The sequence below is a fragment of the Kogia breviceps genome, chromosome 5 (genome assembly GCF_026419965.1).
Source record: "Kogia breviceps isolate mKogBre1 chromosome 5, mKogBre1 haplotype 1, whole genome shotgun sequence".
In the NCBI taxonomy this organism is placed as follows: domain Eukaryota; kingdom Metazoa; phylum Chordata; class Mammalia; order Artiodactyla; family Physeteridae; genus Kogia; species Kogia breviceps.
The window spans coordinates 15750335-15766885 of record NC_081314.1 but is presented as its reverse complement, the minus strand read 5'-3'; the positions used below and the strand labels follow the sequence as shown (position 1 = coordinate 15766885).

The following is a 16551-nucleotide window of genomic DNA, read 5'->3' as shown; positions in this document are numbered from 1 at the left end:
GAAAATTTAAAATGTTCCTCAATAGAGAAACAGAGTAAATATGATACATCTCTATGGAAGAATATTACACAGTAGTGAAAGAATAAACTACATTTATATGTAACAGGAGAGACTGACCTCAAAAACCTAATGTTGAATAAAGGAAAAAAACTATGTAAAATGATATATATGGCAAGACACAGGTGTGTGATTTTTAAATGTACAATATCATCCCATATCTGTATTTTATATATATATAAATGTGGTAAAAACAGAAAATTATGGTATAGAAGGATATACACCAAATTTGTGATAAAAGTTGCCTCTGGGAAGCGAAAGTAATCAGGATTGAGTAAGCAAACTATGAGGACTTTAACTGTAACATTAACTGCTTTAAAATACAAACTTAGGGCTTCCCTGGTGGCGCAGTGGTTAAATCAGTCTGCCAATGTGGGGGACACAGGTGCAAGCCCTGGTCCGGGAAGATCGCACGTGCCACGAGGCAACTAAGCCCGTGGGCAACAACTATGAGCCTGTGCTCTGTGCTCTAGAGCCTGCGAGCCACAGCTACTGAGCCTACCTGCCAAAACTACTGAAGCCTGCGTGCCTAGAGCCCGTGCTCTGCAACAAGAGAAGCCACCATAATGAGAAGCCCGCGCACTGCAATGAAGAGTAGCCCCTGCTTGCCGCAACTAGAGAAAGCCTGTGCGCAGCAACGAAGACCCAAGGCAGCCAAAGAATTTAAAAAAAAAACAAAAACTTTTTTTTTAAGTTTAAAAAAATAAATAAAATACAAACTTAAAAAAAGTCAAAAATAGGGCTTCCCTGGTGGCGCAGTGGTTGAGAATCTGCAGGGGGGACACGTGTTCGAGCCTTGGTCTGGGAGGATCCCACATGCCACGGAGCAACTAGGCCCGTGAGCCACAACTACTGAGCCTGCGCGTCTGGAGCCTGTGCTCCGCAACAAGAGAGGCCACGATAGTGAGAGGCCCGCGCACCGCAATGAAGAGTGGTCCCCGCTTGCCACAACTAGAGAAAGCCCTCGCACAGAAACGAAGACCCAACACAGCAAAAATAAATAAACTCCAGCACCCAACATCTTCTTTAAAAAAAAAAAAGTCAAAAATATTAACATTTTAAAAAAGAAAAAATAGGGGCTTCCCTGGTGGCGCAGTGGTTGAGAGTCCACCTGCCGATGCAGGGCACATGGGTTCGTGCCCTGGTCCGGGAAGATCCCACATGCCGCGGAGCGGCTAGGCCCGTGAGCCATGGCCGCTGCGCCTGCGCGTCCGGAGCTTGTGCTCCGCAACGGGAGAGGCCACAACAGTGAGAGGCCCGCGTACCGCAAAAGAAAAAAAATTAACATTTCTTAATTGTGGGTAGTGGACAGAAAAGAGTTAATAGAGGAGTAAGCCTGACTGCTATCCTTTGATAAAGCATGCTTACAAGGTTAGCCCTTGACTGGCATCTGGGAATGTAGAATTCGGAAGGCTTCCCACCACCCTAACAGATAAGAGTGGCTTACTGTGCCTAAACTGTTTTTGCAAACAGTATGTTTTATGCTCAACACCCATTTTTGTTCCAGGAGTCTAGAATTTGGGAATATGCTAGGCAGAGGGTGCTTATGTGACTAGCACTGCCCTCCCCGCAAAAAAAACCCTGGCCACCAAGTCTCTAACAAGCTTCCCTGGTAGACAGTATTCAGGTGTGCTGTCACAACTTGTTGCTGGGGGAAGTAAGTGTATTCAGTGTGACTCCACTGGGAAAGAACTCTTAGAAGCATCTCCCTGGTTTCCTCCAGACTTTGCCCCATCAATTGTTTTCCTTCGCCAGTTCTGCTCTGTATACTTTTTCTGTAATAAATCTTAGCCAAGAGTGACTATATGCTGAGTCCTGTGAGTCCTCCTAGTAAGTCATGGAACCTGAGGGTGTTCTTGGGGACCACCCGATGCAGTTTTTGCTTGCTTTTTTGTTTTACCATATAGAGTGGGGACTTCCCTGGTGGCCCATGGTTAAGACTCCACACTTCCACTGCAGCGGGCGCAGGTTCGATCGCTGGTCAGGAACTAAGATCCTGCATGCCAGGCAGCAGGCAGCCAGGCCAAAAAAAAAAAAAAAGAGAGAGCGAGCGTGGGGGCGGGGGGGCGGGGGGAAGGATAGGAGGAGGAGATGGGACGGGGTGGGTGGGGACAAAACAGGAGAGACAGAGTGGGAGAGAGTGGGAGGAAGGAGGGAACAAATGCTTTGAACTCAATCATTCCTATCCTTTTCCTTTCTTACAAGACGTTCAAGCAGACATCAACTTCTCTTCCCACCCACAAGTTATTCCTTGACCCAAAAAAGCCTCCTGCAGGAGATACCTCATCTGTTGCAGACAGCCCACAGCATATTCTCGCACGTACTGATCTGGATAGTTGAAATCTAGAAGCTCCAGGGCCTCCCGGGGGGGCAGTTTAGGCCAAATCTGAAGTAGTGCCTGAAGCTGTTTAAAAATTGAAACTGGTTCAGAAATTACAGGAGAAAAAAGTAATCTATTTTTCCTTGGTACACAGGAGCAGAGATGGGTCAACAGAAAGGAGAAGCATACTTGCAGTTACTAACGCCTCAAAAATCCACTGTTGTTAATACAGATTAATAAAGATTGTCTCTGTTGAAAGATTCTATTGGGTAAGCAAGTAAAAAAGCTATTATGTACTTACCTGGAAGTAGAATGATACACTGAATATATGAATTCTACAATTATTATCCATTAAATAATTTTTTAAAGGAAAAAAAGATGGGGGCAGAAGGTGGGGGGGAAGGTGAGAGGAAGGGGAGAGGGGAAACAGCAGAGGGAAATAATCAAGAAATACTTAAAGGTCAAATTCAAAGTACAAAATAAGCTGCAAGGCTCAAACTAATGAAAGGCAATTTACATATAAAAAAGTACATTAATAACAACATAAAATTATCTTGAGGAAGTTTACTTTTAGTTCTTAATATTTTTAAGAGTATCACTTTACAAAATGTTATTGACTATAACATGTTTAAATCCATTAAATCACAGTACCTAGTTATTTTATATACACAAGATAAATACAGCCAATTTCCCATTTACAGATGCCACTTAGAAATGACCTAGATATAGGATAAAAAAGAATCCCATGGGGGAATGAGCTGGGAGTACTGGTGAAGGGTGGGTTCAGGTGGACATGGCCACATCTTTGGAAACCCTAGTTCCAGAAAACCCAAATCTCTAGAAAGGATTCTTACCTGCCTCCCATCAGAACACAGTAAGACTCATCAGGGTTGATTTTTTTTTTTAAGGGTCGATTTTAGAAAGAGTCCCTTCCTCCTCATGGTTTTGATATGTTTATAGCTCACATTCTTATCAGGGATGGTAAGTGGGAAGAAAAGTGGTTATGGAGGAAAGCGAAACATTTTTTGATAATTATGATTTGTGGCCCTCCAAAGCTCAACCCTATCAGACAAAATCTTATTCCTTAATATCTGATTTATATTGTTGGGTTTTCTTGGGTATCACTTATGTAGCACTGACATCAAGTCCAAGGAAGAAACACAAAATGTATGCAAGATGAGAGCTACAAGAATATGGCAAACAGATGGCAATGGTTGGAGGCTTTTCTCTCAATTGCCTGGTCAATCTCAAAGTCATGTTGCAAGAGATGGCCTGTAGTACCTGCTGCCTGCCTTGTCTCTTGTCACTTGAGCATCTGTGAGAGACTTGAGCTTTGAAAATTACATAAAAATTATTTACATTTTATTATTTTAATTCTCCAAATTATTCAACCTCTCATTAACTTGTCAAGTGCTCAAAAAAAGTCAATATCTAAATGAGTATCTAGCAGCTAAGTTAAAAGGTATCTTCTCATGAAGCAAATTGAAAAGTTCTCTAATGATAATTTTTTAATTAATTTTCAATTATTTTACATTAGCAGAAAAAATAACCCTTTTGAATAATTTTTAAAAGTTGACTGCATTGCTTTTTTAATATACATTTACATAAATTACTAACATGGATATGAAATGTGATACATTACAATTTACATAATGAATTATATCAGTTATTCAACAAATACAACAAAATGTTAGTTTTTACATTTTAACTTTTACCTTAAATTTTGGTTCAATTATTCTTAAACTTGTACTGAATAAAAAGATTGTCTTATACTTGCTCTTTTAACATATAAAGTACATATATGCATACACTACATAGGCAGACATACACTTATCTGTGGTATCAAAATCCCATGGGGATGGGCTATTAGGCGAAAATATGTAAAAAGGGTCCTAAGGAGTGTAATAATGAACAAAAGTTTGAGCAGTACTGCTTTAAAGATATGAAACACCTACGTCACCCCACGTTTTATCACTGATGGGGCTCCCTGCCCACTTTCCCCAAGGCCCTAATGGACTAGCAGTCCTCCTTATGGATAAAGGAGACTGTTTCTTGAGGGTCTGAAATGATAGTTAAAAAAAACCTCCTGGGCTTCCCTGGTTGGCGCAGTGGTTGAGTGTCCACCTGCCGATGCAGGGGACACAGGTTCGTGCCCCGGTCTGGGAAGATCCCACATGCCGCAGAGCGGCTGGGCCCGTGAGCCATGGCCGCTGAGCCTGCACGTCCGGAGCCTGTGCTCCACAACGGGAGAGGCCACAACGGTGAGAGGCCCGCGTACCGCAAAAAAAAAAAAAAAAAAAAAAAAAAACCTCCTAACATCCCCAGTTAACACATGGAATACACTGCTCCACAAAAACAATACTGTAAAGGATAGATAATGTTATGTAATAACAGAGGTTCAACTATGGTATAGGTTAAAAACAGCCCTACTATTGAAAAGTTATAACTTTTGCTAAGATTGTTTATAATTATTAAATCAATAATATAAACATAAAATTAAATAAATTACCAAAACTCATCAGTTCAGTTTGGGGAAAGCTATGGAAGCAAATAGGGACGGGAAATCTGACTCAGCCATATAAATAGTGAAAGCAGTGCTGACTAATTAATTACCTGTCTGCTGCAGAGACTATTGAAACCCCTTCTGCAGTATGCCAACAGAATGTTTTCCTGTGGATTAATGGGAGGCTACCCTTCTATAGAATTTTCACCCGTGGCATATGCCTGCAGAATATGTGCACCAGGCTCTGACTCTCCACTTCTCTTAGGTAGTCAATTCACTGAAAATACAGTTTATATTCTTTTGTACCAGTTCAGTGTAACTGGCAATGGGATAGGGTTGGGGGAGAAGCCAAAACACATTACTTGTTATTCCGCTGATTTTCTTTTCTAGACTACTAAAAGTGGGGATCAGGATCGTGAAATTCATGCCTTCCTATACTTCTTTACACACATTTAGGTTTTTCTATAAGAATATTAAGTTGCACTACAGACTTTCTTCTACCACAATGGAGGAAGTTAAGTTATATCTGAAAACAATGCTTCAGATTTACTCATGGAAATGAGACAAGTATACTAAACTAAACTCCTCAGTGTAAAAATTTCTGCCTCTGGGGTTCGAAGAAAGAAATATTAAGCCTGAATTGTCTCATTCCATTTTCTGACAGTTGACATATAAAACCTCCCTCTCAGATATCTTAAGAGTACAGCAAGAAATTTTTTTCTATTCTAATTATATGCAAAATAATAATATGATGCATTTCTTGGATAGGCACTTAGAACTGAATGCTATTCATTGAGAAGTAGGCAAATGTGCAAGTTTAAAAATGCTTATATTCAACCATTAGGGGGGTTCACAGAAAACTAACCTTGAATTTAAATAAATAAATGGTTAGAAGACAACTGTGTCAGAACAATTAAAATCTATCTAGATGACAAAAATAGTTCCTTTTCAGAGTAAGTAATTTTCATGTGGTCTGTGTAACCGGTTTAAACAAGGTACATCATATAAGTTTGTAACATGATTCCAAAAAAATTGTTAGACCTTAGGAATAAACTCAAAAGAAATCCTTTCTAAACTTAATTTATGAAGTAAAACAATAAAATCAAAGATTTAAAAATATACACCTGATTAAAAGAAATATACATTTCTTGACTAAATTTTAAAAGTCATTATAGATTTAATGAGACAAGAAAAATTTTTAAAAGATCAGTTGAATTCAAGTAAGGTGAATATTGTTATTTTAATATGCCAAATGTATTCATTCTGATTAAAAAATAATTTCAAGGATCTTTCTGTAGAGCACTGATAACCAAGTGAATTTAATAATGCCAGTGCTTTTTCACATAGTCTTGAAAATTAAATCAAGTAGCTAAAATTTAGTGGCTTTTTTGGATCAAATATATTTTCCCCTTTTTCTTTTCTGCTTAAAGGCAAATATTCATCAACACTGACCAACTTTAAATATACAGTAAAAATTGATCTGAATAGCTTATGATCTAAAATGTTAACTTTTACAAATAGAGGTAATTTTCAAACAATACATATTCATTATAGGACACTCACTGCAAAGGGTTTTAAGATTAAAACCTTGGAGTTCATTGATGAAACTGTTAGAAGTAGCCCAGAACCTACCACATGCTGATAGTAATTACAGATGATTACCCCAAGACCTAAGTCTTAATTATCTTTAATAAAAGATATAGAAAACCTACCCGGAATCTGGGATTTTGAAATCTTAAAACTTTCTGGTTTACCATTTAGACCAGAATATGTAAGAGTTTAAAACCTCAAAATTTCTCCTGCAGAAAATTACCCAACCTATGGAAACATACCTATGTAGGAAAGGACAATTTACATGAAATCAACAAAGTAACATATACTGCTGAATGGAGTTACAGAAATGATCTTTTGTTACCTGAGCAACATCCTCAAGTTTATTCCACTTGATTGACAGCAGTAATTTTGGCAATGACTGTGGGAAATTCTCTCTGCAGTCTTGTCGCAAAGTCCAAATAAGATCCATTTCATTCTCACACAGTTGAGACAACGGATCCCTGTCCAAGATTTCTTTCAGTACAGCAAGAAACTTCTTTCCACCTCGACTCTAAAAAAGTAAAATTACTCATTACAGAACTAAACTGTGTAAACATCACGGGCAAACCTTGAACACAGGGGTTAGAGGCACCAACCCTCAAGCAGGAGAAAATCCCTAAATTCTTAGATTCAACCAACCACGGTTCGCATAGTACTGCAGTACATGTTTACTGAAAAAAATCCACTTGTAAGTGGATCTGCACAGTTCAAACCCGTGTTGTTCAAGGGTTAACTACACAATGAATTTTTCAACAACTTATGAGCTTTAAAATTTGAGATATTAATCTAATTCTGTAAAAAGTAATTCTTTTAAAGTTTTTATTAAGCTGAATATTAAATTAGTAAGCTAAGGATGAAGGAAAAAATTATTCTCAGTTTTTTAAAAGGAAGAAAAAAGAATACTGTTAAAAAATCCGTATGCAAACACTAGGTGGCAGAATTGTAATTTGTATTAAAAAGAAGTCATTATTTGAACTGAGTTTCTCATCTTCCTTTTTTAATTTTTAATTTCTATAAAGAAAAAAAACAAACAAAATCAAAGATGAACCAAATTTATAAAGTTTTTTAAAAAATTAATAGGTGCCTTCTTGGCTCTGAGGCATTAAAACATTTAGAGTAAGGACTGAAACTTGGCTAAAAGTGAACATAAAAAAAATACAGTTATCCCATTTTCTTTCTCAATCCTTATAAGAATATATTAAAATAAAGAAAACGGACCACACTATTTTTTGGATCCAGACTCTGAATTACACTAACATCAAAAGAAAAAGGGGGTGGTGCAGTGGTTAAGAATCTGCCTACCAATACAGGGGACACTGGTTCGAACCCTGGTCTGGGAAGATCCCACATGCCGTGGAGCAACTAAGCCTGTGCACCACTACTACTGAGCCTGCACTCTAGAGTCCGTGAGCCACAACTACTGAGCCTGTGTGCCACAACTACTGAAGCCTGCGTGCCTGGAGCCTGTGTGCGCTCCACAACAAGAGAAGCCACTGCAATGAGAAGCCTGCGCACCACAATGAAGAGAAGCCCATGCTTGCTGCAACCAGAGAAAACCCATGCGCAGCAATGAAGACCCAATGCAGCCAAAAATAAATAAATAAAATAAATTTATTAAATAAAGAAAAGAAAAAGGTACATTTCCCCATACATAAAGAAAAACTAAACCACTTAGGCGAAAGCATATCCCTTCCTTATCCCCACCAAAAATATCTCCAGAATTATCTGACAAGATTCTGTAAGGATTTATATTCCATTAGCATATTATTTTGTACTTGAAATTATTTTAACTGGGATATCATATAAACATTAAAATAAATAAAAGTCATATCACTAATTTTCAAAATAGTATATGCATATGTAAAAATAATTAGGATGACATGATTGTCTATGTAGAAAATCTGAAAGAATCAACAAAAACACCATTGGAACTAATAAGCAATTACAGCAATTCTGGGATACAAGGTCAATATATAAAAGTAAATCATTTTCTTATGTATTAGCAATAAATAAGCGGAATTTGAAATGAAAAACACAATAACATTTACAGTAGCACCCCAAAATAAGGAAACAGGTATGAAATTAACAACACACGTACAAGATCTATATGAGAAAACTACAGAACTCTTATGAAAGTAATCAAGGAATTAAACAAATGGAGATATATTCCATGTTCACGGATAAGAATATTGTCAATATTCTTATCCATGAACTGACAATCACAATATTGTCAGTTCTTCCCAACTTAATATCAATAGATTCAATTCAAACCCAATTTAAATCCCAGAAAGTTATTATGTGGATATCAACAAACTGATTCTAAAATTATATGGAAAGGCAAAAGACCCAGAATAGTCAACACAGCATGGAAGAAGAAAGACCAAGGTTGAAGGACTTCCCTGGTGGTGGTTTCACATTTCCTTATTTTACAACTTACTACAGGGACTTCCCTGGTGTTGCAGTGGTTAAGAATCCACCTGCCAATGCAGGGGACATGGGTTCGAGCCCTGGCCCAGGAAGATCTCACATGCCACAGAGCAGCTAAGCCTGTGCGCCACAACTACTGAGCCTGCACCCTGGAGCCCGTGAGCCACAACTACTGAGACCACATGCCACAACTACTGATGCCCGCACGCCTAGAGCCCATGCTTTGCAACAAGAGAAGCCACTGCAATGAGAAGCCTGTGCACTACAAGGACGAGTAGCCCCCACTCGCCACAACTGGAGAAAGACTGCACACAGCAACGAAGACCCAACACAGCCAAGAATAAATAAATAAAATTTATTTAAAACAAACAAAAACAAGGTTGAAGGACCGACACTACCTGACTTAGATAAAAATAAACATGAAAAACAAAGCTATAAAACTCCTAGAAGAACACAGGAGAAAATCTAGATAACCTTGGGTTTGGCAATAACTTTTAATATATAACACCAAATGCATGATCTATCATTGAAAGAAATGATACCTTGGACTTCATTAGATTTAAAATTATCTTCTCTGCAAAAGACACTGTCAAGAGAATGAAAAGATAAGGCACAGACTGGGAGAAAATATTTGCAAAAACACATATCTGATAAAGGACTGTTATCCAAAATATACAAAGAACTCTTACAACTCAACAACAAGAAAACAACCAGACAAAAAAATATGGATCAAAGACCTGAACAGACACCTCATCAAATAAGATATACAGCTGGCAAAAATATATATATAAAATGATGCTTAGTATCATATGTCAGCAGGAAAATGCAAATTAAAACAAAAATGAAATATGACTGCATACCTATTAGAATGGCCCGAATCCAGAACACTGACAACATCAAATGCTGCTAAGGATGTGGAGCAACTCTTATTCATTATTGGTGGAAATGCAAAATACAATCCCTTAGGAAGACAATTTGGCGATTTCTTACAAAACTAAACATACTCTTACCATACAATCCAGTAATCATGCCCCTTGGCTATTTACCAAAAGGAGTTGAAAACTTATGCCCACACAAAAACCTGTAAATGGATGTTTATTTGGCTTTATTCAAAATTGCCAAAACTTGGAACCAACCAAGATGTCCTTCAGTAGGTGGAAGGATAAACTGAAATACATACAGACAATGGAATATTATTTAACACTAAAAGAAATGAGCTATCATCCCACAAAAAGACATGGAGGAACCTTAAATGCATATGACTACGTGAAAGAAGCCAATCTGAAAAGGCTACATGTAAAATGATGCTGACTACAACATTCTGGAAAAAGGTAAAACTATGGAGACAATAAAAAATCAGTGGTTGCCAGGGATAGAAGGTAGGGTAAGGGAATGAATAGGCAGAGCACAGATTTGCAAGGCAGAGAAATTACTTGGTATGATATTATAATGATGGATATATGTCATTATACATGTGCCCAAACCCACGGAATGCACAACAGCAAGAATGAAACCTAAGATACACTATGGACATTTGAGTGTTATCATGTATTAATGTAGATTCATCCTTAGTAATAAATGTACCATTCTGGTGAGTGATGTTGATAATGAGGGAGGCTATACATGTGCAGGGGCACGGATATATGGCAAATCTTTGTACAGTCCTCCCAATTCTGTTGTTGAGTCTAAAATGCTCTTAGCAAAAATAAAGTCTTACACACACACACACACACTCTCTCTCTCTCTCTCTCTCTCTCTCTCTATGTATGATTACAGTTTTATATTCAGAGCCTCAACCTAAAAAGGGAATGCTTTATTTTACAAACTTGACTGAGTTTCTTTTTTCTTTGCAAAATGATCATGAGAAGTTATCAGAATTTGAAAATGTAACTCCTACACTTACATATAAAACCTGTTACTGCAAACAACAAAAAGTATAAATTGTTCATGCTTGAGAAAGGCAGACTGCTGTTAAGTTAAATAGCACAAAACCTAGCAGACTACTGTAATTCCATGGATCAAAATTAGACGCTACAGACCTACTGTAAGTAAATATCCTGAAGACCTAGGAATAAATTAAGAGGGCAGAGCACGGGGTTTAGCTGTATAATTGTAGTGTGACTGTTTACTGAGCTATGAAAAGCACAGCACTGGATAAAGCCAAGGTAAAAACAAACAACTACCAGAAATGTGGCAGTAAGCCAAAAAAACCCACAGAATCTTACATCCTTTTACAAAACTCAAAACAGGGCTTCCCTGGTGGCGCAGTGGTTGAGAATCCGCCTGCCGATGCAGGAGACACAGGTTCGTGCCCTGGTCCGGGAAGATCCCACATGCCGCGGAGCAACTAAGCCCGTGAGCCATGGCCGCTGAGCCTGTGCGTCTGGAGCCTGTGCTCCGCAACGGGAGAGGCCACAACAGTGAGAGGCCCGCATACCGCAAAAAAAAAAAAAAAAAAAAAAAAAAAAAAAAAAAAAAAACCTCAAAACAATCAGCAATGAAAAATTACACTGTAGTGTAATTGATGAACTTACACACATGTTAAAATGCTTGCATTAAAATAATGGTAAAAAGCAATGACAGTTAACACCTATATTCTCTGCTTTGTTTTTATGTTTAGATTTTTTCATAATTATATACACATTATAATAGTGATTACTGATCAAAATAAAACACAACATATATATCTTGCCATAAGCAAATGAAAAAAAAGACTATGGCTCTTTCCCATTCTTTACTGGGGTGGTGGGCCTGGAAAACTCATCTGTCATATTCAGAGGGGCTAGAAACTCAAAACAGCATGTTAGCCGTGTGCTTGTCAAGGATGGAATTAACTATGTGTTGGCCAGACTGACCAACACACAACTGAGGATGTGACAGCCTACGTAGTCAGGGCTGGTGGGAAAGAGACTGTTCTGAAGATGTTTATACGATTGGGAGATTGATTACAGAGGATTGAGCAAATAAGTAAATATGTTAAGGTTCACAGGAATCCAGATTTCTCACTGACAGAAAAGGTAATTTAAAATATGTTAAGGCAAAGGCTAGAAAAAAATCCTGTGGTGGTGAATCCAAATTGGAGACATTGATAAGAACTCATAGTTTTTAACAGACAGATAAAAAAATATATCTCTGTGCTTACATATGCTCAAATATTATGCAGTCGAAACATACTACCTAGTTCTGTTTCATGAAAAGGCCTAGATGCAATTGCATGCCAAGCGTAATGAGTATACCCAGTGCCCAGAACTTGGATTCTAAATACTTTTAACAAGTAAAAGGAACCAGGTCTCCTGGGAGAAATGACTGAATCCAAAGCTAGGGTAGAGAAAATACCAAATGAGCCTTGGAACACTTTGTTGTACCAGAAAGAAGGAAATGCTCAAAGAATGATAAAGACATGTCAAAAAGACTCAAGATGGAACATGAATGGGTTGCCACTGGCCAAATCTAGGTAAAATCTGAACATCAAAATTAATGACAGTTACTAATTATAAGTAATTAAATAAAACAGAAATCACAAATCCAATAATTTTTTTAAAGTAAGTAAATAAATGCAGGAGAAGAAAAACCTCAACCCTATGGTATAAGTCAACTAAAAAATCCAAAAGGAAAATAAATTTGAAAATCAGCATATGGCAAACCACTGTAATAATACTGGTTCAGGCAAGATCTATTAATATTAAAACAAGTGGGTGAAAGTTAGATGTGAAACAGTATGTTTACTTAGTCCCAAAATATGCCCACAAACTACTTACTTATTAACTTCACAGTAGAAAAACCTAGTAGACACCATCCTAACCAAGTGATAATAATTAACGTCAACAGTAATGGAACAAGTTGACATTGTTTGCCTTTGAGTAAAATGCAGTAAGAACAAACTACCACTTCAATCTATTTATGCTAAAAATATGTAGCTAGAATCTGATCATGACAGAACATTAGGCAAATCCAAACTTAGTGACATTCTACAAAGTAACCAGCTTGTATTCGTAAAAAACATCAGAGTCGTTAAAGATAAGGAAAGACTGAGGAACTATTCTAGAATGAAGAAAACTAAAGACACATGTTAAAGAAATGCAACAAGTAATCCTGGGTTGGATCCTGGACCTATAAAGGACATTACTGAGACAATTGGCTAAATGTGAATGGAATGTGTGAATTAGACAACAGAACTGTATCAATATTATTTTCCTGATTTTTATGAATTGATTCTGGTTAGTATTTGTAGTAGCAGATAACTTGCACTGAAAGGCTACTGAAATTTTTGAGAACTCTAATGGTAAAGCAGAAGACAGCCTGCAGAATAGCCTAAACAATCTTAAGAAAGAAGAATGGAACTGGAGCAATCACGCTCCCTGACTTCAGACTATGCTATAAAGCTACAGTAATCAAAACAGTATGGTACTGGCACAAAAACAGACACATAGATCAATGGAACTGAACAGAAAGCTCAGGAATAAATCCGCACACTTATGGTCAATTAATCTACAACAAAGAAGGCAAGAATACACAATGGAGAAAAGACAGGCTCTTCAATAAGTTGCACTGGGAAAACTGGACAGCTACATGTAAAAGAATGAAATCAGAACATTCTCTAACACCACATACAAAAATAAACTCAAAATGGTACTATAAATATCTTAGTGGAAAACATAGGCAAAACACTCTGACATGAATCAGAGCAATATTTTTTTGGATCTGTCTCCTAGAGTAACTGAAACAAAAGCAAAAATAAACAAATGGGACACAGTTAAACTTAAAAGCTTTTGCACAAAGGAAATCGTAAACAAAATGAAAAGACAACCTACAGAATGGGAGAAAACATTTTCAAATGATGCAAGCAACAAGGGATTAATTTCCAAAATATATAAACAGCTTATACAGCTCAATATCAAAAACAAACAACCAACCAAATAGAAAGATGGGCAGAACACCTAAACAGACATTTCTCCAAAGAAGACGTACAGATGGAAACAGGCACAAGAAAAGATTATCGACATCTCTAATTTTAAAGAAATGCAAATCAAAACAACAATGAGGTACTACCTCACACCAGTCAGAATGGCCATCAACAAAAAGTCTGCAATTAATAAATGCTGGAAAGGGTGTAGAGAAAAGGGAACCTTACTACACTGTTGGTGGGAATGTAAACTGGTGCAGCCACAATGGAAAACAGTATGGAGTTTCCTTAAAAAACTAAAAATAGAGTGGCCATATGATCCAACCATTCCACTCCTGAGCATATATCAGGAAAAGATGAAAACTCTAATTTGAAAATACCCATGCACACCGATGTTCATAGCAGCACTATTTACAATAGCCGAAACATGGAAGCAAACTAAATGTCCAAGGACAGACAAACGGATAAAGATGTGGTATTTGCATGTACAAACACACACACACACACACATACACACATGCTACAATGGAATATTAGTCATAAAAGAATGAAATAATTCCTATTGTATAGCACAGGGAACTACATTCAATATCCTGTGATAAACCATAATGGAAAAGAATATGTGTATATATATGTATAACTGAATCAGTTTGCTGTACAGTAGATATTAACACAACATTGTAAATCAACTATACTTCAATAAAATAAATTTTTTTAAAAATGAAATAATGCCATTTGCAGCAACATGGATGAACGTAGAGATTATCATACTAAGTGAAAATACAAATGAACTTATCTATAAAATAGACATAGAAAGAGACATAGAAAACAAACATACAGTTACCAAAGGGGTAAGGTGGAGGTGATAAACTAGGAGTTTGGGATTACAGATACACACTACTATATATAAAATAGATAATCAACTATATTCAAACTATTGAATATAGTTTCCTGTGTATAGCACAGGAAACTATATTCAATCTCATAATAATCTATAATGGAAAAGAATGTGAAAAAATATATATAAATATATATGAAACCGAATCAGTTTGCTGTACACCTGAAACACTGTAAATCAACTATACTTCAACTTAAAAAGAAAAGAACAAAAAGGGAAACAAACGAAAAAAGAAGACAGCCTGGGCCAGATGTTTCCCCAACTAACCAACATTAAATGGGGCTTTCATTCTGTGCAAATAACAAAAGCATATACATTATCTCCATTTGCCTCCTACCATTCTATACAGAATGGCATTACTAAAGTCACTTGAAAGTTATAAACTGGTGACATGAAAAGAAAAAAACAGATTAAAACTCAGCAAAGTCTTAAAGTGAAAGTCAAAAAATTAAATTAAAAAATATAGATGGTAGAAATATTATATATATTGTAAACTAAATAAACAAAGTAATCTATTTTGTAGTCTTTGGGCAGAAACTATGGGAATGATGTATGTAGCAGAGACTGCTATTTGTCTCTCAATATGCATTCTCCCCTTCTTACTTTATTAACTACAATCTCTTACTCTTAGCCAAGCACAGGACTGCCGAGCTAAGGACTACATTTACAAGCCTCACTTATAGTTAGGTATGGCCATATGACTAAGTTATGGCTAATGAGACGTGAGCAGAAATGAAGCATATTAATGATATCCTCAAAAAGAATGGGTGCGGCCTCTAGTCTTGCTTTTCCTGTTCCTGTGGGCTGGAAAGTAGTAATGTAGGAAGCTGAAGCACCAATATTACATGAGACAAAAACTACACATTAACATGAAAGAGCGCCAAGATGCGAGAAACCTGGGTCCCCAGCATTGCGAAACCTGCCTTGAATATATCTGCTCTGTTGTAGCAGAGAAATAAAGAAAACTACAGCCTCCTCATTCAACTAATATTTAAAAACATGGTATTGTTAATCTATGAAGTGTCATAGCATCCCTTACAGATTACCTGCTGAACCTTTGCTTGTATCAGAAAAGGGCTTACCAGGTGAACACACACCAATCACAAACAGCTGCCATTTAACAAAATATTAGCATGTTCCTACTCACGCACACTCAGACTGTTCTTGCATATGAGTATGGTCTCCTGTATGACATGAAGGTAACTAATAATGAACACAACTTTGTAATAAGGGCTATTTTAAAACCTTGATACTTACTGATACATTAGCACTATCACTGCTTGCAATCTCAGCTGCCTTTTCAATAATCTGTTTAAAAAAATTAAGAGAATTAAAATTTGGCTCTTGTATTTGTAAAATTTTAAGTGCAAATTACTACACTTGTACATAGACTATAAGGAGCTACATATGATCTGGCATTTCTATGGTTTATAATGTAAGCATGAATTTTAAATGCAAAATGGTATTATGCAGTGACTCCCAGTCTTCAAACTCTTGACAACCAGGAAGCAATGGTATTACTATAAAGGACTGTTAACTCCCAGGGTACACTAGGATTGTCTATAGATAAAATAAGCAGTGGCTTGTATATGTGAACAAAATTTTAATATAGGTAAATATTTTCTGGTTAAGAAAATGCAAAGTTATGTAAGTTACAAAACAAAGAACACGTTTTTGTCATTTGTCATGTTTTCTTCTGAATTAACAGATATCAAAAGTAGAAGTAATGTCAAAGGAGAACCTAAAAATATTTTTTAAATTCATTAAGTTCAAAAGAGGCTCTGGGGCTTCCCTGGTGGCGCAGTGGTTGAGTGTCCGCCCCTCGATGCAGGGGATATGGGTTCGTGCCC

At 36.9% G+C, this 16551-nt stretch overlaps 1 protein-coding gene across 4 annotated transcripts in view; it reads right to left on the bottom strand.

Moving 5' to 3' along the window:
• Positions 1 to 16551, bottom strand: part of PIK3CB (phosphatidylinositol-4,5-bisphosphate 3-kinase catalytic subunit beta) — a 198022-nt gene that overhangs the window by 36362 nt on the left and 145109 nt on the right. For all 4 annotated transcript variants that reach the window (XM_067033693.1, XM_059065159.2, XM_067033692.1 and 1 more), the window contains 3 exons: positions 15959 to 16009; positions 6796 to 6984; positions 2340 to 2461 (listed from right to left, as the gene is read on the bottom strand). In XM_067033693.1, coding sequence (XP_066889794.1) covers positions 2340 to 2461; positions 6796 to 6984; positions 15959 to 16009 — 362 coding nt within the window. The remainder of the gene's footprint in view (positions 1 to 2339; positions 2462 to 6795; positions 6985 to 15958; positions 16010 to 16551) is intronic.